Genomic DNA, 21400 nt, shown 5'->3' on the forward strand with positions numbered 1-21400 from the left:
AAGAAGTATAGTAATCTTCAGAAACATGCTGCCTGGAGTGTCCTCCTGACCAAAGCATTTCCTGGTACTTAGGGCATATCCTGCCCCTACCCCGCTCTCCGTAATATCTCAGATGACAGGAACAAGGTGCCTGTCTTCCCTTCAATTCAAAGAGAGCTCTTAAATCCTATTGGGCATGGACCATCACTTAATGCAACATCCTTTGTTTTCCATGTGTTGTTGAAGAGGGCAGGCTGAAGTCCTGCCCTCTTCAACAACAAAAGGATTTCAGTAGCAGAGGTGAAGGTGACAACCAGGGGTTGTTTTGTAGAAAAATAGGTGGTGTAGTTCATTAGCAGAACTCATTAGCATATGCTGCCCCCCCACCAACCAAAAGCAACACAACACAAGAAAAGAGAGCCCTGGGTGAGCGAGGCCTGCTTGGGCTGGCTAGAGATCCAGCCAGCCCAAGCAGACCTCACTCACCTGGAGCTCTCCTAGGCCGCGCCCCGCCCCCAGTCAAAAGGCCAACAAGCCCATAATCACATAAGAAGTGGAGAAAGGGTGGCATGGGCTTCTCCAGGGGTTAATGAGGGCTGCTGGGGGTGTGGCAAAGTTCCTGGTGGCTGGCTGGCTGCCCGCTTTCCTAATCCAGGGATTGTTACGCAGCTGCACCTACTATTCAATGGACTAGGTGGGGAGGAGGAGGGGGAACCGTCAGAAAGGTTCAGGAGCTGTGCTCCTGTGAGCTCCTGCTGAATTCAAGGCCTGGTGACAATATTGGGCTAGAACAGTGGCTGGTTTCGCACTGTGAAATTGACATGGTTTTATCCTGTTCAGAAAAAATCCACCAAAGTTTGAATCATTTCCAGGCAATCAGACAGCTGCTACTGAAGTGGCAGAATCCCGGCAGCAGTCCGTGGTTGCCCATTCATGCTGCTAGCCCGGCTCAAACACGGACCCACTGCGGAAAGGGTTGTCTCTTTAAAAAAGGCATTGTGTGCGCGCTCAATTGGAGAAGTGGAGAAGCACACCTCGGAGAAGGGTCTGGGGGAAACCCCCCCCCCAACCTTGCCGGAAACGACTTGGCAGGATCACACAGCTCTTCTGTTTATGAGTCTCCCCAGGGCATTCAGACAGCAGCCGATTATGCGACCTACATTGATTCAGGGGGATGCTACCGGGAAAATCCAGGTAGCTTTTAAATGCGGATAGGAGGCATCTGGAGACGGGATGATTACGGGTGCAGCTCGGAGGGCAGATGTGCTCGTGTGATTGTGCACTTTTAATCCGAGTGGGAGGTGGGGCTAGGTGGGGGCAAATCTCCTGTGTGAAGTCTCCCAGTGATTCTCAGCCAGGGCCATACAGCTGCCCATCTACAAAAACGAAGCATTTGATGTTTTGTGGTAGAAAGCACTGTCAAGTTGTAACTGACTTATGACAATTCCAAAGTGGTTTCAAGGCAAGAGACAAACAGAGGTGGTTTGCCATTGCCTTCCTCTGCATAGCAACCCTGACCTTCCATGGTGATTTCTCATCCATGTACTAATGAGGGTGATCCTGCTTAGCTTCTGAGATCTGATGAGATGATGCTAGCCTAGGCCATCCGGGTCAGGGTTTTGGGATTTTAGACAACCTCTTTTCCCTGCTTACAATGTCATCTGACAGCCTGCAGAGGAGAAATGTTTTCTATTGCTCACCCTATATAGAGGATGAAATCTTACGATATCTGTAATGACTTCTTTAAAAAGGTTGCACATTGCTAATAGTAATAAAGTTGAATATTAAGGTGTTGACTAACGGCCACCAGCCACAATGTATGCCTGAAATCTGTGTTGCTGATATAAGTATAGTACCTGTATGAAAGCTTTTTTACTTGGACTTGTGTGTGTTTCTTTTGGTCTGGGAGGGGAGCATTGGATGAAGATATTGGACTTGATGGGTGGTAATCAGTTAAAATTAAGAGCCACGGGGCTTTGAAGTACAGATGATAGGTTGCTTTTTTATGCCATTTCTTCCTCTTCTCTTCCTGAAAACCTGCCATATAGGCTAAAATCTGTTTATTTTTATATTTTGTTACCTAAACTGGGCCCAGAGAAGAGGAAATTAGCTTTAAAAAGGGTTCCAGGAAGGAATAACGTGAGATCTTTGTAGCCTCCATATACCAGGGTGGATCTTGGTGTGGATAACCCAAAATAAAATTATGAATAGTGTGAGAGAGTGATTGTAAACACAAACAAATAGCTTTATTGTATATATTATAACATAAAATAAAAACAATAAAAATGTAAAGAACTTACACGGAACATCTGAGAGCTGATTCCTTCTCTCACACACACCCCAGCAAGAGGGCGCATCTATAAAAGGCGAAGGGAGGAACGATTTGCATTTTACTTGGCTCCTTTTATGGACAGATGATCCTCAGAATAGGTGGGGTATTGGCTATCCTGACTGGGTCAAGATTTCTAAAAAGTTTGAATGTCACTGGCTAGTTCAAAGGTAACTGCTGTCAAGCTTTGGTGGGAAAAAATACCTTGATTAGCCCATTGTGAGCCAAACCTGCATGGACATAAAGAGCCTGGGTGATGAAACATGATTAACATACTTTAATTACGTTGAAGGGAGCCAGGCAGCGGCGTCACTAGGGCGGGGCCAAGGGGGCCATCGGCCCTCTCCCAGAGCATTCTCATTGGCCCCAGGCACTGACCCATGGTCCCCCCCAACAGGAAGGGGCTGGCCCTGGGACTAGAACGCTGCTGCTGTGTGTGGGCTGGCCGGGATTCTGAAACCGGGGCCGCGCTGCCGCCGGCTCAGCTAAAAGCGGGTGGGTGAGTGGGGGAAACTTAAATGCTGCAAAACTGGTATCTTGGAATGCGGATCAGGGAGGGGCCATGTGAAGTGGGCGGGGTTGTGTGCGGAGGGGGTGACGCAGCCCTCCAAAAGGGGTGATGCCCAATGGGGGGGGTGACTTGAATCAGTTACACCCCAGGGTGCAACCCACCCTAGTGACGCCTCTGCAGCCAGGTCTGCATGGAAACAAAAGTTTGGGTGGGTTTAGATAGCTCCTGAAACAGGATGTAGGGCAAATTAATCATGATTGCTTTTTTGGTTTAGTTAAGGAAAGAGGAAGGGGGGAACCAGACATTGGTTAACGAAATTGCAATTCCTTGGGCTAGGCAGACACCTCTGGGGTATGTCTCCAGTGTTGAAAAGGCTTTTGCTATTGGGAATGATATGCCACTAACCTTGGGGAGATAGCTCTTAATCTGTTTCTATTTCCAGCACCCTCTTCCTCTTCTTTCCTGGGATTTTCCAATGTCCTGGTTGAACCCAGGTACCTTCAAAGACTCCCCAGGCTTCAGATCCCCTGGAACTTTGGCTTCAAAAGGGTGTGTCCATTAAAACAACAAAGTTCAAAATAAAAGAGGGACCCTGCTATCCAAGGACGTCTCAGCTGGAGGAGGGGACAAGGTTCTCACAATTTTTTAAAACTGTGAAATTGTTTGTTGTCAAAATTGTAATGGTTAACAAAACAGACATTGGTCTAAGTAACGCAGAGTTAACTAGAATAGTAATACGGATTAATAACTTTTTTTTTAAGGACTGAAAACTTGGAAGACCCAGGTTTGAATCCCCACTGAGCAGGGAATTGGACTAATGGCCTGTATGGCCCCTTCCAACTCTGTGATTCTATATGAACTGGCCCAGTCTATGTCTGTAGGACCAAACTCTGTCATGGTGTTCTGGAATTAAGCAGGATTGTTTTTATTCTGGTAGCTGAAAGGCAAACATATTTTCAGACTGCAGTAAACGGACACTATCCCTTGTATATAACAACCTTCTGGCAGTTCCTAGAAAGCCTTATCTTTTGATGGACCATGGAGTGAACAGAATCTTGAAAAGGGAATTCTTTGAGACATATAACAAGAAAACTATCAGGTAGAAATCAACTTTCTTATTTAATGAGAGAAATTCACAGTAAAAGTATAGGTCAATGGAGAATGAAAACCTATATTGATGAGTGAGGACAGAAACGATGAAAATAAAGGCTTAGGAATTACTGATTCCTAATGCTTATCTCATAGGCTGTACAGTCCTCCTGTAACTCTGTTGTTGCTATGCAGATATTTAAATATTGCCTGACATGCCCCTGATTATTTGTCTTGTGGTCACGTTGGGTATGGTGCTTATCTGTCTCTCACAATTGTGCCTGTATCTTGCCTTCCATCTGAGGAGCTCAGAGCGGCCTACATAGTACTCTCTTCTTCTGTTTTAATACATGAGTTAAGCTGAAAGAAAACATTTGGCCCTGACAATATGATCCTGAGGAGTTACCCTTCTCAGCCCACTGGATTTAGTATGTTGCAAATTTACCTCAGACTGTACTGTGAGCCTTGTGGGGATATGTGCCCATGTCTTCTTATTTCAGCACTCTGACTGTTACACCACACTGAATCTCTGTTGTCCGGTGCCCAGTGCCCACCCGACTATCTGTGATCCATCTGTCCTGCTAATGCATTGGCGGGGGATGGGGGGTGGGGAAGTGCATTTTGTTCACTGATGGATCTTTCAAGATTCATAGAATTATGTGATTGGTATTGCATTTCCAACATTTTGGGGAGTTGTGTTCTGAGGCGGTTTGATGGTTTTGATTTTGAGCTTGCTGGAGGTTTTGGGGAGATCTCAAGTCAAGTCAAATTTATTATGATCTGACTAGGACTAGAATCTCCTGATCCAGCTGGTGGCTGGGACTAGAATCATCTGGCCACTCTGCTAAGAGCATTTCTGGTGGGGCAAATTCTTGTAATTAAGGCTATTCTGCTGGGCTTTTGGTTGAGGCAGCGGGCGTCCTATTCCAGCCACTATCCCATCAGTTGGCCTCCCTTATTGTGACATCATGCTTTACAGCCTTATTATTGTGCTGAATTTTATTAATGCCATCACTTTTTTGGGCTGAAAACTGCTGCATCTTGTGAAATGTGCCCTTCCCGCTGATGATGCACTTTATTTTGTTCTATTGTTCTAAATTTAAATTGTATGTTTTTATCTTTCAATTTATGTTGTAATCCACCCTGAGCCTGTTATGGAAAAGGGCGGAATATAAGCCTACTAAACAAACAAACAAACTACATGTGATGTTGGAACTTTGTGACCAGAATGCTAGATGTGCTGTATTGCCCTTAAAAATTGCCCTGGGGATTCTGGTACGGATTGGGACTGCAATGCTGAGGAAGGGGGATTGCTCCACCTGTGTCGTTTCTCTGATTAAAATAGCCTCTCCAGGTAGGGTGGGGGCAGGGGATCCCCCGGTTTGAAGGCCCTCCCCGTACTTCAGGGTCATTAGAAAGTGGGGTCGGGGAGGGAAATGTCTGCTTGGCACTCCATTATTCCCTATGCAGATTGATTCTCATTGGGTATAATGGAAAATTGATCTGTGGGTATCTGGGACTTGAGGAGGGGCTGGTTTTTTTTTAGGCTGAGGCACCAAATTTGCAGAATAGCATTCAGTGCCTCTCCTCAAAAAATCCCCCAAGTTTCAAAAAGCTTGGACCAGGGAGTCGAATTCTGTGAGCCCCCAAAGAAGGTGCCCCTATCTTTCATTATTCCAAATGGGAGGAAGGCATTTAAAAGGCTCTCCTGGCTCCACCCCCAAAGTCCCCAGATATTTCTTGAGTTGGGCTTGGCAACCCTATCTTCGGGTTGCTCCAAATCTTGGTAAAGAATAAAGCAGGTACCTGCATCATGTCTCATTTTTAAACTCTGAAAGCAACCTGGGAAGAGCCCATTTTAAAATGGGTATGTCATGGAAGAGTGTTTTGACCCTGCTAAGTCCCCATCCCCACCTCTGCCCTCTCCATGACTGAATTTTCAAGGCCAAATATCTGTCTGGAGTTCACTCATGGAACTCCAGTGTATGCAAGAGGAAAAACGGTATAATCCACACTTAATATACTCTGTTATATTCCAATATTAATTCAATCATGTTGAACAGTATTGTTTCAGCAGATACGTGTGTAGCTTTTGAAGTGTGTATTGGGACAGGTGCTTTGGGGGGCTGGTCATCTTTTCAAGCTAGGGTTGCCAATTCCCAGGTGGGGATCCTGTGGTTTGGAGACCCTCTCCTCACTTTAGAGTCATTAGAAAGGGGGAGGGGATGAAAATGTCCTCTGACAAACTCCATTATGCCCAGTGAGACTGATTTGCAAAGGGTATAATGGAGAATTGATCCGTTGGCATCTGGGGCTGAGGGGGGCTGTTGTTGTTGTTTTTTATAGAGGCACCAGATTTTCAGCATAGCATCCAATGCCTCTTCTCAAAATACCCTCCAAGTTTCAAAAGGACTGGACCAGGGGGTCCAATTCTATGAGCCCCAAAAGAAGGTGCCCCTATCCTTCATTATTTCCAGTGGAGAGAAGGCATTATAAGGTGTGCAGTCCCTTTAAATGTGATGGCCAGGACTCCTTTGGGAGTTCAATGATGCTTGTCACAACCTTGCTCCTGGCTCCACCCCCAAAGTCCCCCAACATTTCTTGAATTGGATTTTGCAACCCTATTTCAGACTTTTGTAGAACTGGAGGAATTTGGCTGGCTATAAATAAAGTATAGCATTTAACTTCTACAAAGTATCTATTGATCTTACTGTTTCTGTATTGTACATTGGTTGGTTGCATGTTTTTAATGATATGTCATTAACTGCTTTTGGTGCCAAGGAGGAATGGCAGGATATTAATTTTTATTTTTAAAAAATTGAATCGTTTTTGCTGTGCACACAGCTGAACTAGAGAATAATCTGTTTTACTTCAGTACTCCCCCCCCCTTTTTTCCCCCCTGTTCTCAGTACTTACATGTGACTTGTCTGTTAGCTGTTGAGGAGATTAGAAGTTATTGAAATAATACGTACAGGTGTAAGTTTTATTTGACTTAGAAGAGAATGGCTGAAAATCATATTATGTTTTTGTTTCAAACAGAAAGATTTCTCCCTTTCAGTATGCATATTGCAATTAATAAATGGTCTGACATATTAAATAGGGGGGTTTTGGACAAAATAAAGACATTTCCCCGTTTGAACTCATTTGTCTTCCAGTGCTGGCAGAAGGGATGCATTAATATGTATACTATAGATAAATTGTAATTCACTGGATTCATTTAGCAGAACTGTGGCTAATTTTGTTTTGATCTCCAGCTGTATTTAATATCATGCATTTTATTAATAATCTTGACTTGTTAAATTATACCACATGGTAATAAAGAAATGGAACTTTCCCTTCCAAAGCAAATTTCCCATCTCACTCTTGTTTCTTCCCAAGATTTCTCTAACACTGTTTTAAAGAAGGGAATTATGTGGTTGTTCTTGGTTTTATTAGTAATCTCTCTTTTATTTTCTCTCTTTTTAAAATGTTTACAGCTAACTATGGACCAAATCCAATTTGCAAAGGGTGCCTATCTTGCTCCAAAGACAATGGATGCATCCGATGTCAGCATAAGTTGTTCTTCTTTCTTAGAAGAGAAGGAATGAGGCAATATGGTGAATGCTTGAATTCCTGCCCTTCAGGTTACTATGGTCTCCGAGCCCCAGATATGAACAGATGTTCAAGTGAGTTTTTTCCTGCTGTTTTTTAAAGTCTACAATATAGCACAGAGGACATAGCAGTGATACCTTCGTAAGTCACTAAGTCATTACAAACTACCTTTCCTGAAGGGAATCACTAGTTACCTTCTACAGAATGTGTTGCATTTACCAGTTATTTTCCATAGTCTGAGCAGTGTTCTGAAACAAATCTCTTCTGTAGTTGTCAGAAAAGAACTATCAGTGACAGTATATTCATGAGCTCCTGGTGTGTTCTTGTTAACTGAGCTGCCAAAATTGACATACTTGCTCTCTGTTGCACATTGTGGGCACTATACATTAAAGACCTCTTTGCCATCCCACTTCTGTTAATGGATTGGCTCCAGCATAACGTTTCCACTTCTGCTAAAGTTCTTGCATGAGTGAAAACACAAGAAAAGACTGCGGTAACATCTTGTAGTAAGTCATACTTAATGTATCTCCCCTTGTATTTCTGCTTGTACCAATTTCCCGGCACGATCATATATAAGGAGGAAGGTGCTAGGTGTTGTACAAGATCTCGTGCAAGCAGAACTGTGCTAAGTCCATTTATGTTTCTGCTTGTGCATTGCTGGATACAAACCATTATCCCTAGAAAGTTGTGGAATTCTGTGTGAAGAATTTGTGATGTCCTTTTAACTATCCTGGTTTTTATTCTGCATTTGTCCTCATTTTTAATTGTCAGCCTTGTAAAGGATTACATTCTGCTTTTGAGAACCTGTTGCTTATCTGGGGAATGCTGCCATAATGCTCTTTTGTTCTCTTTTCATATTGATTTACAGTCCCGTATGTGCACATTTCTTTTCATGCTTCTACCATTTGCTGGCTTAATTCATGTACAATCTAAGGTTCCATCCACTTCAAATATGAAATCAGAAAGTTGCCCGCCTTTTACTGCAAAACAACAACAACAAAAATATCCAATCTTCCATGCTTGAGGAAATCTTTTTGATAAATACTGTGTGATAGAGCCTTAGTAAACAAAGCAGGCTATAAAGGGCAGGGGACTCTCATGCAAAAAAGTCACATGGCCCAAGGAAGGGGGGCTTCAGTGAAGAGGAGGGATCTGGCAAGAGCACCCCATGTGCTTATCACTCTCTATTTGCGTGAGTGGAGTGGAGATTGTTCAGCTCCCCTTTGTCACTGAAGCCTCCCTTTTATATCCTCTCTTCTCCTCTTCTTCCCCACCCCCTTTGGCTCTGTGCTGCTGGACTACCAGGAGTAAATACAGATTGAAGAATTTCCTGTTTCCAAAAAACACACACCCAGTGTGAAACTGACCAATAAGGACTGGGCGGCAAGACCTCAAGGTGGGTGGAGGAGTGGCCTCCAAGTGGTCAGAAAAGGGGCAGGGTGTAATAATCCAAAGAAATCTATGCTTTTGAATTTCCTTTGGATTGGAAGTGAAACAAAAAACGCCGCAAAACCCAGAAAACCCAGGCACACAGTGAACAGAAAGTGAACTGAGTGCTGAAGGAAAGAAAAACAATTCAGAATGAGGTGGGCAGATAACAGGCATGCACAGTGAAAGCAGTGGGAATGCAGAATGACAAAGAAAACCCAACAGACGCGCAGGGTGAAAGCGAGGGAAAACACCAGTGCTTAACAGACCAGTCTCATCAGGTTAGTTGTAAACGCATGCACTTTCTTCCATTTAGGATCCTGATTCATCTTTTGATCATTGCAATGCCCAGTAATGATTGGTACGTATGGCAGACCCACCACAGAGGTTTTTATGAATAGAAGTTTTCTCAAAGAAAGCCTTTGTCAACAGATGTTCAATGGCCACATGAAATGCCTTTGTCTGTGAGCCTTGGCTTGTATACTTGTACTAGAGTTGTCAGGGCCATGCCTGCAGTTGTCAGGAACAGTTAGGAAAGGTGGAGTCTGAGCAGGGGAAGATACTATAGCATCACTTTTGGGTGATCACCGGAAAGCACCATCACTCTCCCCAGCAGCACTGTGGGAATCTCCCTGATCTCCTTAGTAAATACCACAGAGAATGGGTCAATTCCTGGGGCATTGTTGGTGAGGTGCTATGCCATCATCTCCTTCAGTTTTTCTCACATTGCTCACTGGATCAACATGGGCAGTGGAGGGTGGGGCAGGAGTTGATCCACCTCGGGTGATCACTGGCACTAGTGTCCTGGGAAAATAATATCTTTTTTAAATCTCTGGGACTGATAAATTCTGCATTCTGACAAGATGGCTGAAGACATGAGAACCAACTGCAGGAGTGCTTCTGCATCTTTATGTTAATATACTATTCCTTTACAATTAAAGAAACAAAATATGTCAAAATTCAGAATGAGTCAGCAACGAATCAGTATAAGACAGAACCCATTTGCTCAACTGAAAATTTGCAGCTAAAAAGTACTGACAGCTGACATGTTGATTAATCATCCGTAATGCTGCTGCACCCAAAACACTAGTTTGGAAGCATCCCGCACCATTCTGTTAGTGTGCTGGCATAAATCTGCAAATTTATTTACCAGTGTTCTTTTCCTTTTTGTCAAGATTCTTTGGAGAAGCCCTTTCTCCCCATAACAATATTTGCCTGCCAGTCCCTTCACATAGTGGTTATTCTAGCATCCCACATCCCCTTCTAATATATCTTAACTAGGTCCAAGTCCAATAGTACCTTAGAGACCAACAAGATTTTGGAGAAATCAGCTTTTGAGAGTCAAAGTTCCCTTTATCAGGTCCGAGATGAAAAATATACCCCGAAAATCTTGTTAGTCTGGTAAGGTGCTATTGAGCTCTTCTATTGCAGACCGACATGGCTACCTCCTGAAACTATATTAGCTTAAAATAATTTATTTTCTTTTTTAAAAAGAGCTATATTTGGTTCTGTATTCAGAGTTGTAGACTGCATAATAACAGAATTTATTGTTTTTAGGCATTAGCACATCCTCAAAGCATAACTGTGGGGTATACACAACACTTTTTGTTCCAGGTAAAATGTCCCATTCATAGGTCTGGTGAAGTTGTTAAAATTCCCTGAAAAGAACATTAGCTTGCATGCTCTGCACAAGTTCATAGATACATAATTCTCATATTGCCTGTTTTTACTAAACTTGCGGTATCTGTTTGAGGATGATGTTCCTTGCTTTGCATTCTCAAGTGTTGCTGTGCAGTGCCTAATATTTACCATGTGGCTGCCTTCGGCTGGGAGATGAAAATGATCCCAGGGTATAGCTTCTATATTTCATTTGTGAAGCACTTTGGAATTTTGGCCTAAGCTTTGCGTGCTTTAATTGTGATGTCAGGAACTCTTCCCATTTTGAGACCCCGCACCCCACCCCCTCCGCAACATTGGAGTTTATTTTCTAGGCTGGTTTTTGTTATCACTTGCTCATGTTTGTGGAAATAATGCATTTTGGAAAGGTATATTCAAGTGAGAGAGCGTGGAGTTATAACAGTAATATTAGGAATTGGGAGGAGAGCTTGGAAAATACCTTAATTAAAGGCATGTGGTGCTGTCCTTATGGTAGAGATCTGCAACCCCTGCCCCTCTTCTATACCCGTACACATTATCTAGAGATAAATCCCATTGATTTCAGTGTGATTTACCACCATGCAATCTGTTGGGGCATTGGTCTGATGTACTGGAACTTGTTTGGAAAAATCCAAGTCTCAGGACTAAAGATCTGGAAACAAACTGATAGTTGGGACAGGAAGTGATTGACTCCTTATGTGACCTGCCCCTGCTGGGTGGGCAGCTGCAGAATTTGATGGTGGCGCTGAACAGCAGCAAAGCTTCCCCCCACCCCCTGCAACAACCCAGTGGTTCCTTTCATGGTATTTCAGATAGTAAAACGCACAGATTCTGCAGCTAGAGAGCCATGATTAAGATTCCTGGTACTGATTATCACAAAGGTTTATTTCCCCCACCACATAATCATACATGAATGTAAACAGAACTGCTTGGGGCCGCTTGTCTATCAAGGTCTGTTTACTATTCTTACTGGTGGTGGCTCTCCAGAATCTCCGGCGGAGGTCTTTCACACACCTCCTTCCTGATCCTTTTAACTGGAGATCAAACCTGAAGACCTCTGTCCCTGAGCTGTGGACCTTCCCCCGTTGTCTAGTGAGTGTTTCATTCAACCCTCCTGAGTCATTCTAAGAACATAAGAGAAGCCATGTTGGATCAGGCCAATGGCCCATCCAGTCCAAAACTCTGTGTAACACAGTGGCCAATATGTGTGTGTGTGTGTGTGTATATATATATATATATATATATACACACACACACACTGTGGCCAATAGCCACTGATGGACCTCTGCTCCATATTTTGATCCATTCCCCTCTTAAAGCTGGCTATGCTTGTAGCTGCCACCACCTCCCGTGGCAGTGAATTCCACATGTTAATCACCCTTTGGGTGAAAAAGTACCGTATTTTTCGGTCCATAAGGCGCTCCGGACCATAGGACGCACCTTCCTTTTGGGGGGCGATCTGCTGCCTCCGCCCCCGATCCTGGCGCTTCCCCCGCGCCTGTCTACCTGGCTCCAGCTCTGCTTCCAGCAAGTGCTGGGATTGCTCCACGCTGCCCCCATCGCAAACCCAGTGCTTCGCGATCGCCGGCTGCGGAGGGGGCAGCGTGCTTCTTCCGTGCCTGTCTGCCTGGTTCCAGCTCTGACGCTTACAGCAAGCGCCAGGATCGCTCCCTCTGCCCTCCGATCCTGGCGCTTCCTTTAAGCATCAGAGCTGGAGCCAGGCAGACAGACACGGAGGAAGCATGCCGCCCCCTCCGCAGCCGGCGGTCGCGAAGCGCTGGGTTTGCAGAGGGGGCAGGTGCTTTCTCCGTGCCTATCTGCCTGGCTCCAGCTCTGATGCTTAAAGCAAGCGCCAGGATCGCTCCCTTCGCCCTCCGATCCCGGCGCTTGCTTTAAGCATCAGAGCTGGAGCCAGGCAGACAGGCACGGAGGAAGCACGCCGCCCCCTCCACAGCCGGTGCTCACAAAGCGCTGGGTTTGCGGAGGGGGCAGCGTGCCCCAAGCGTTTAAACCTTTCTAAATAGGGAAAGTGTTCCAAACTTTTAATCCTTCTAGTTGCCCTTTTCTGCATGTTTTCCAATTCTATAACATCCTTTTTGAGGTGCAGTGACCAGAATTGTACACAGTATTCCAAATGAGACCGCACCATCGATTTATACAGGGGCATTATGATACTGGCTGATTTGTTTTCAATTCCCTTCTTAGTAATTCCCAGCATGGTGTTGGCCTTTTTTATTGCAATCACACACTGTCTTGACATTTTCAGTGAGTTATCTACCACGACCCCAAGATCTCTCTCTTAGTCAGTCACTGTCTTGACATTTTCAATGAGTTATCTACCATGACCCCAAGATCTCGCTCTTGGTCAGTCTCTGCCAGTTCACACCCCATCAACTTGTATTTGTAGCTGGGATTCTTGGCCCCAATGTGCATTACTTTGCACTTGGCCACATTGAACCTCATCTGCCATGCTGACGCCCACTCACCCAGCCTCAACAGGTCCCTTTGGAGTGCCTCACAATCCTCTACTTCTCACCACCCTGAACAATTTAGTGTCATCTGCAAACTTGGCCACTTCACTGCTTACTTCCATCTCCAGATCATTAATGAACAAGTTGAAGAGCATGGGACCCAGTACTGAGCCCTGCGGCACCCCACTGCTTACTGTCCTGCATTGTGAAGCCTGCCCATTTATACTCACTCTCTGCTTTCTATTAATTAGCCAGTTTTTGATCCACAAGAGAACCTGTCCTTTTACTCCATGACTCTCGAGCTTACTAAGGAGCCTTTGATGAGGAACTTTGTCAAAAGCTTTCTGGAAGTCAAAGTAAACAACATCTATTGGGTCCCCTTTGTCCACATATTTGTTCACCCCCTCAAAGAACTGTAACAGGTTAGTGAGGCAAGATCTTCCCTTGCAGAACCCATGCTGAGTATTCCTCAATAACTTGTGTTCATCAATGTGCCTACTCATTCTGTCCTTGATAATGCTTTCTACCAACTTTCCCGGTATTGAAGTCAGACTGACTGGCCTGTAATTTCCCGGATCTCCTCTGGAACCCTGTTTAAAGATGGGGGTGACATTTGCTACCTTCCAGTCTTCAGGAACAGAGGCAGATTTCAATGAAAGATTACACATTTTTGTAGGGAGATCCACAAGTTCAACTTTGAGTTCTTTCAGAACTCTTGGATGTATGGCATCCGGACCTGGTGACTTATTAGTTTTTAATTCGTCGATCAGTTGTAGGACCTCCTCCCTTGACACCTCAATTTGACTAGGTCTTTCAACACCCCTTCCAAAATTAGTGGTTCTGGAGCGGGCAAACACTTCTCATCTTCCACAGTGAAGACTGAGGCAAAAAATCATTCAGCTTCTCAGCCATTTCCCTATCTTCCTTCAGTAATCCTTTTACCCCTTGGTCATCCAAGGGCCCCACTGCCTCTCTGGCTGGTTTTCTGCTTCTAATATATTTGAATAAATTTTTATTGTTGGTCTGTGTTTTTTGCAATATGCTCCTCACAGTCCCTTTTTGCCTGCCTGATTCAGTCTTGCGTTTGATTTGCCACAGCCTGTGTTCCCTTTTATTAATCTCACTTGGACTAGCTTTCCACTGCTTAAAGGAGTCCTTCTTACCTTTTACAGCTTCCATTACTTTGTTTGTTAACCATGCAGGCCTTTTCTTATACCTGTTTGTGCCTTTCCTAACTTGTGGTATATATTTTATCTGAGCTTCTAGGATTGTAGTTTTAAAATGCCTCCAAGTTTCCCCAAGAGTTTTGACTGTATTTACCTTTCCTTTCAGTTTCCTCTTCACATGTCTCCTCATCTCAGAGAATTTACCCCTTTTAAAGTTAAACGTGGTTGTGCTGGTCTTTTGGGGCAACTCCCTATTTACACAAATGGTGAAATCAATAACATTATGGTCACTGCTCCCAAGTGGTGCGATCACTTTTACATCTCTCACCAAGTCTTGGGCATTACTTAGGACCAAATTGAGGATTGCCCCACCCCTGGTAGGTTCTGTGACGATCTGCTTCATAGCACAGTCATTGAGAGCATCTAGAAACTCAATGGGCGTTTTCGCACTGACCTTCTAGTGGTGCGACCACCCTCTTCACACCGGAGGATCTGCCCGGATTTCGCACAAGAAGCGCCGGCGCACCCAAAAGAGCCGGCGACTTCCGTCGCGAAACCCGCTCAAACGGAAACTGCCAAGAAACAGGAAAACGTTTGAGCGGGTTTCGCGACGGAAGTCGCCGGCTCTTTTGGGTGCGCCGGCACTTCTTGTGCGAAATCCGGGCAGATCCTCCGGTGTGAAGAGGGTGGTCGCGCCACTAGAAGGTCAGTGCGAAAACGCCCAATCTCTTTCTCTCGACCTGAAAACATATTGACCCAATCAATCTGCAGGTAGTTAAAATCACCTATTACAATTTTTTTTTCATGCTTAGCCACTATCTTTAATCCTTCCATCATATTGTAATCATCTTCTATCTTTTGATTTGGTGGGCGATAACAAACTCCCATAGTTAAATTTCCTTTTGGGCCCTCTATTTCCACCCAAAGCATTTCTAGAAGGGAATCTAATTTTTTGACCTCAGTCTTACTGGACTGTATACCCTCTCTGACATACAGAGCCACCCCACCTCCAACCCTTCCCTCCCTATCCTTCCGATGTAACTTATATCCAGGAATCATTGTGTCCCACTGCTTCTCCTCATTCCACCAAGTTTCTGAAATTCCCACAATGTCTGTGTTTTCCCTCAACACTAAACATTCCAACTCACCAATTTTATTTCGAACACTTTTAGCATTTGTATACAAACATCTAAAATTTCCCAGGCAAGTTAGGTCTGCAACCTTCCTCCTGCTGCTTCAAGACTTTGGCAGACACTCCATACTGTTTGTCACCATCTCAGTGGACAACTCTGATCCATTACCCAGTAGAAAAGTAACAGCTAACCCTTCATCTCTTTGAGATGAGTCCTACCGAACCAGAGACATTTAATCTCCTGTTGGCTTTCCCCCAAGATTTAGTTTAAAAACTGCTCTGCCACCTTTTTGATTTTAAGCGCCAGCAGCTTGGTTCCATCTGGGGACAATTGGAGACCATCTCTTTTGTACAGCTCCAGCTTGTTCCAGAAAGCATCCCAGTGCCTAACAAACTTAAACCCTTCCTCCCTACACCATCATCTCATCCACACATTGAGACTTCTAATTTGTGCCTGTCTTTCCAGCCCTACACATGGAACCGGTAGCACTTTGAGAGGGCTACCTTGGAGGTCCTGGCCTTAAGTCTCCCCCCTAGCAGCCTAAATTTTTCCTCCAGGACATCATGACTGCATTTCCGCACATTGTTGGTGCCAACATGCACCACGACCACTGGCTCCTCCCCAGCACTGTCTGTTAGCCTATCTACAACATGCGTAATGTCCGCTACCTTTGCACTAGGCAGGCAAGTCACCATACGGTCAGTACGCGGTTTTGCTACCCAGCTGTCTTCTTGCCTAAGGATCGAATCACCAGCTACCAAGACCCCTCATCTCTCCCTGCCCAGGGATGGTTCCTTGGCGCAAAAGGATACCCGCTTACCAACTGAAGAAGAGGCCCCTTCTGAGGGCGCATTCCCCTTATCCTCACCACGGTGCCCTGTTCCCTCTCGACCCTCATGCTCCCTGGCAGCAACGGGGCTGCCACATTCAGAGTGGGGCTCATCTAATACATCCACGAGAGTCTTCTCCGAGTGCCTAACTGACTGTCTCTGCTTTTCCAGGTCAGTCACCTCGGCCTCAAGGGTACGAACTCATTCCCTGTGTACCAGGAGCTCCTTGCTTCGAGCACACACACAAGACTTCTCTCCTGTGGGCAGATAGTCATACATGTGACACTCAGTGCAAAACACTGGAAAGCCCCCACCCCCCTGCTGGCATTCACACAGTCACACAAACTCAGAAATTCTCAGCAACTACCCCAGCTGTTTAGAAAGCCAAACCTCACCCTTATAGCACTTCTTATCTGCTTTCTCTCAGAGCTCTCTGAAATTCTAAATGCAAAGTACCTCTGAGAACTGTCCCACAAGCCTTTCCTTTTCAATTTAATATGATAACCTCAGTCAATAACTCCAGTAGACTACCTAGAATGAAATCCAGCAGGTGTTTGACAGTATATTTTATGTACATCCTAATGTTAAACAAATTGGGTTTAATTAATGTTGTGTGAACATTTGAACTTCTGTTGCTGCTCTGGTACATGGCTGTCTGTTTTAGAAATGATGGAGGTCAGAAGCAGGGAAGAAAGTGGATGAAGTAAGGAAGAACAGGACTTTTTTTGATCAGGAGCACAGTTCTGGCTGTCTTGGCATCAGTGGTATGGACTAATATGCAAATGTGTTCCTGCTGGACTTTTTATTTAGAAAAAAAGCCCTGTGTGAAACAATGGAGGTGTCAGGAGGTGTGGCATAATATGCAAATGTGTTCCTGCTGGGCTTTTACTACAAAAAAGCCCTGAGGAGGAGACAGTAAAACTGACAATCAAGCTTTCTGCTAACACTTGTGCCAGCATGGGTTGGAATCAGAGCTTGGGCTGCTGCTAGTCAAGTCAGGAAGAGAACAGAACAGATCTGTGTATATGTGTGTATGTGTTTTGTGCTGTCATGTCACTTCTGACTTAACATGAAATTAATGGCCTCCAATTAGCGGTCCGCTAATGCCATTAAGAGCATTAAAAGTCTGCTGTGAAAACGTTGTGAAAGCAACTTCACCCCAGAGTTGGAAACGACTGGTGCTTGCACAGGGGACCTTTCCTTTCTCAATGCCATTAAGAGAAATTGACTAACTGCGTTTGTATTACTTTGAACATTGGTTCCAGATAATAGGTTTACCAAATTTTTAGCATGGCCTCTCCTTAACCCCCCCCCCCGCCAATTTCAAAAAGATTGGACCAGAGGGTTCAGTTCTGTGAGCCCCAAAAGAAGGTGCCCATTCCATTATTTCCAATGCCTGATCCCCTCGTCTGATGAAGTGTGCTTAGAGAGCACATGAAAGCTTACGTTCTCAATAAAACTTGGTTGGTCTTAAAAGTGCCACTTGACTGCTACATTTAAAAGGTGTGTGGTCCCTTTCAACATGATGGCCAGAACTCCCTTCGGAGCTCACTTGTGCTTGTCGCAACCCTGCTACCGGCTCCACCCCCAAAGTCCCCAGATATTTAACTTGGACCTGGCAGCCCTAGGAAAGATACTGCATACTCCTAATCTAAATAGGTCTTCTCGTGGTAAATAAAGCAAGATAGCCAGTGATTGCTTTTTGTCTTGCTTATTTGTCAGGACGGGTATCAGTGTCCACCTGTAATCAAATTATGCAGACTGCAAAACTATTCTCTTTCCCTGCTCCTTAAACAACATCAGATAAACATTTATTTATTTACTTACTTGCAATATTTGCCTTTCTGCCTTGCATAGGACCTCCAAGGCAGCTAGCAACTTAAAAACATACATAGTCAAAACATGGCTTAAAAACCACTCAAACCAAAATACGTTATTAAAATAATTAAAAACAAAGCTAAAATACACATACCAAAACATAAAACTAGCAACAGAAACATTGGGCAGGAAGGACAGATAACTGGTGGGGGGGAAGTCTTCACCTGCTGGTAGAAGATGGCAACAGAAGGGGACAGGCGAGTCTCCCTGGAGAGAGGGGTCCAGAGTTTTCATATACTGTTATTTCATGTACTATTATTAAACTTTTCTTGCTTGATGTTGGACACTGTGTCTGACTCTGAATTTTATTTTTGTCTTTTCTTCTGACAATGTTTACTCTTGTGCTAAAAAATTCTGGCTAGGTTTAAAATCCCTACTGGTTGTTGTTGTTGTGTGTGGGGTAGTACTTAGATAAGTTGATTCCAAAATGCCTGAACCTTTTATAAAATAACAATCTTCAGTGGTTTTGTTGCTGGAATGTCCCATACACACACCAAAAAAGTGTTAGAATGTATATCTGTCAGAAAATATTGGCATGGATTTTAAAAGCACAGCTCTTGCCAAGCATAACGCAAAGTGCTATGCAGCCAAATGCAGCAGCTCCAATTCTGAAAAATTTTGCATTTCAAAATTAATGTGCTTTGCTAGCTGTTATTTAGGCATCTCAAATTTGCAGGATTGTTTCTTTTCTCCCGCTCCCCTTTACACTGTGTCATGTATCTTAATCTCTAAAGTTGCCTAAACTGTTTTCTGTTGGTAGAAGGAAACTAATCTCTGCCCAAAACTGCATTAACTATTAGTTTTTACCATTTGATTAGAGTATCATAGGTAAGTGGATCCATCATAACTATCCAGACAGCACTTTCTTTTATTTAAATCATTTGTACCCCCAAAGCCAGTTTACACCATAACAGAGGTGATCTCTTTTTTGGTCATGGTATAAAAGATCTTTGCAGTCTTTGGATTCTTTTCTTATTAAAAATTCTTCCATGTCTCAGGCTCTGCAGGAAAAGGGGACATGATGAATTAGGGTGAGGGGCACACACACAACTTGCAAAGGAGCTAGGGTTACCAACCTCCAGATGAGGCCTGGAAATCTCCAGACTACAGAAATAAGTTCAGCTGGAAAAAATGGCTGCTTTAGAAGATAGACTATGGCACCACATCTCTGCCAAGCTTCCTCCCTTACACAAACTCCAGCCTCCCCAGGCTCCTCTCCTAAAACTTGAGGAATTCCCAAATCCGGAGTTGATAATCATATGGGGATAGAGATGCTAGCCTACAGTTGGGATCTGGGGATCCCCTGGAATTAGTTCATCTCCAGAGTACAGAGATCAATGCTATAGAGTCTCCACTCCAAAACATCCATTTCCTCCAGGGGAACTGATCTCTGTAGTATGGAGATGGCCTGTAATTCCAGGAGATCCTCAGGTGCTACCTAGAGGCTGGCATTCCTAATATCCAGGATCAAGCTTGGGAGTTTCTAAGACATTCAGCTGCCCTGGAAGGTCTGAATATTACCAGTCTGAGATAAGCTTGAGTTGTCCCAGTATTTTTTGGAGATCAGAAGACCTGGTGAATGACCACTAGCAGGGCTTTTTTGGTAGCAGGAACTTCTTTGCATATTAAGCCGCACCCCCTGAGGTAGCCAATTTTAAAGGAGCTTACAGAGCTCTTAGTTCAGGGCCTACTGTAAGCTCTAGGAGGATTAGCTACATCAGGGGTGTGTGGCCTAATATGCAAAGGAGTTCCTGGTACAAAAAAAGCCCTGACCACCAGTCTCTTAAACATTCCTTGTGGGATTCTGGGCATGGGTTTTGAAATGTATGGGCCCTGTACGTTAATGATCTGATGGGATCAAGCTGGTGATAATTTTCTCTTCAGCATTACTATAGTCAAAAAGAGTTTAACGCATCTGTACCTCCCCTCACATGTGTGTGCTTGTTTAGCACAACCGACGCAGCAGTATTTCTGCTCAGGTGAACATGGAAAAGACTGTTCCTCGTTTGCATGTATCTTCCTTGACATTCACAGTTCCGTGGCTTACAGATTGTGAACTGCTTCAATGGGAATGTGATGTCCCCTGATGTGAGGCAGAAAATTTCCCAAAACAAAAATTTTACGGAAGATTTTTTATTACGTTATGTTTTTCTATGAAAAATTTTCCACCCCACTTACGTAGACTCTGTTTATCTATATATGTCAGAGTTGCTGTGTTGCAAATCCATCATGTTAGATGAGTTAAATGAAGCATGGACGAGCCCCTGTGCTTGTACATGGTGGTGTTTGCCGTCTTTTACTAATATGATTTGAACATTACTTAACAATATTTATAGTGTTTACTGAAATTTGCATTGAAAAATTTTCCAATTCAGATTTTTCCAGAAACCGCCCCCCATCAATCATGTATAAGAACAGATCGACGTCTTATTAAATAACAATGAGCTTTTAAGTATTGTTTGAGTTCCGAAAAGCCTGTTCTTAAAACTAAAATATTTTTTGAACTTAAACTAATAATACTAGTAGACTTTCTGACTGTAATATAATATACTCGGAGCATCTTAGAAACTTACAAGGGAACATAAAGGAGATTTATGTGGTTGATAGTCAAGTTGATGTTCTTTATTATATTTTATTGTTTAGACTGGGTTGGATCCAATTTTTTCCCCCTCTTATCTAATTCTCCTCCTTCAATCTGCATGGAAGAACAGTGAATCCCAGAAGGGCAACCTCTGCTGCTTTTTTCCCTAGTAGAAAAACTGGTTCGGTCCAACCCATTGTGCTCAATGTTTTAATATTTTATGCAGGGGAGGAATTCTAGCAGGAGCTCTGTTTCATATTAGGCCACACACCCCTGATGTAGCCAATTCTCCAAGAGTTTACTAGGCTCTTTTGGGGTTTTTTGTTTTTCTTGTTTTATGGTTTCTGTTGTAAGTAGTTAATACCTCTTCGGCTGACTAGTAAATTGAACTAGGTAATTTTTTTTAAAAAACCTAAAATATTTTGATGTGTGACCTAGTGAACATTTCCTATTCTGAGAATTTAATTGTTAGGACCAAACTCAGGCTTATATTTTGTCTGCCTTATAGATACCATACTATTTTTTTTAGGGTCACCAGGTCCAATTCAGAAAATATCTGGGGACTTTGGGGGTGGACCTAGGAGACTTTCCCATTTCCTAAAATAAATAAATAAATAAAAACACAGGAGTGCAATTCCCATGAATACACAGTCTTTATTTCCTTATCCCCCAGCAGCTGCAGTTCCATTAAATGAAAGTGAACACACACGCACACACTCAAAGCTGCCATAATAAACACAGACACACTTTTGTGTTCT

General features: G+C 43.8%; 1 protein-coding gene across 1 annotated transcript in view; it reads left to right on the top strand.

Annotated features, from left to right (window-relative positions):
* RSPO2 (R-spondin 2) overlaps positions 1 to 21400 on the top strand; it is a 169234-nt gene that overhangs the window by 91764 nt on the left and 56070 nt on the right. The window contains exon 3 of the mRNA XM_060243323.1: positions 7385 to 7573. Within this exon, the coding sequence (XP_060099306.1) occupies positions 7385 to 7573 (189 nt within the window). The remainder of the gene's footprint in view (positions 1 to 7384; positions 7574 to 21400) is intronic.

The sequence above is a fragment of the Heteronotia binoei genome, chromosome 7, assembly GCF_032191835.1.
Source record: "Heteronotia binoei isolate CCM8104 ecotype False Entrance Well chromosome 7, APGP_CSIRO_Hbin_v1, whole genome shotgun sequence".
NCBI lineage: Eukaryota > Metazoa > Chordata > Lepidosauria > Squamata > Gekkonidae > Heteronotia > Heteronotia binoei.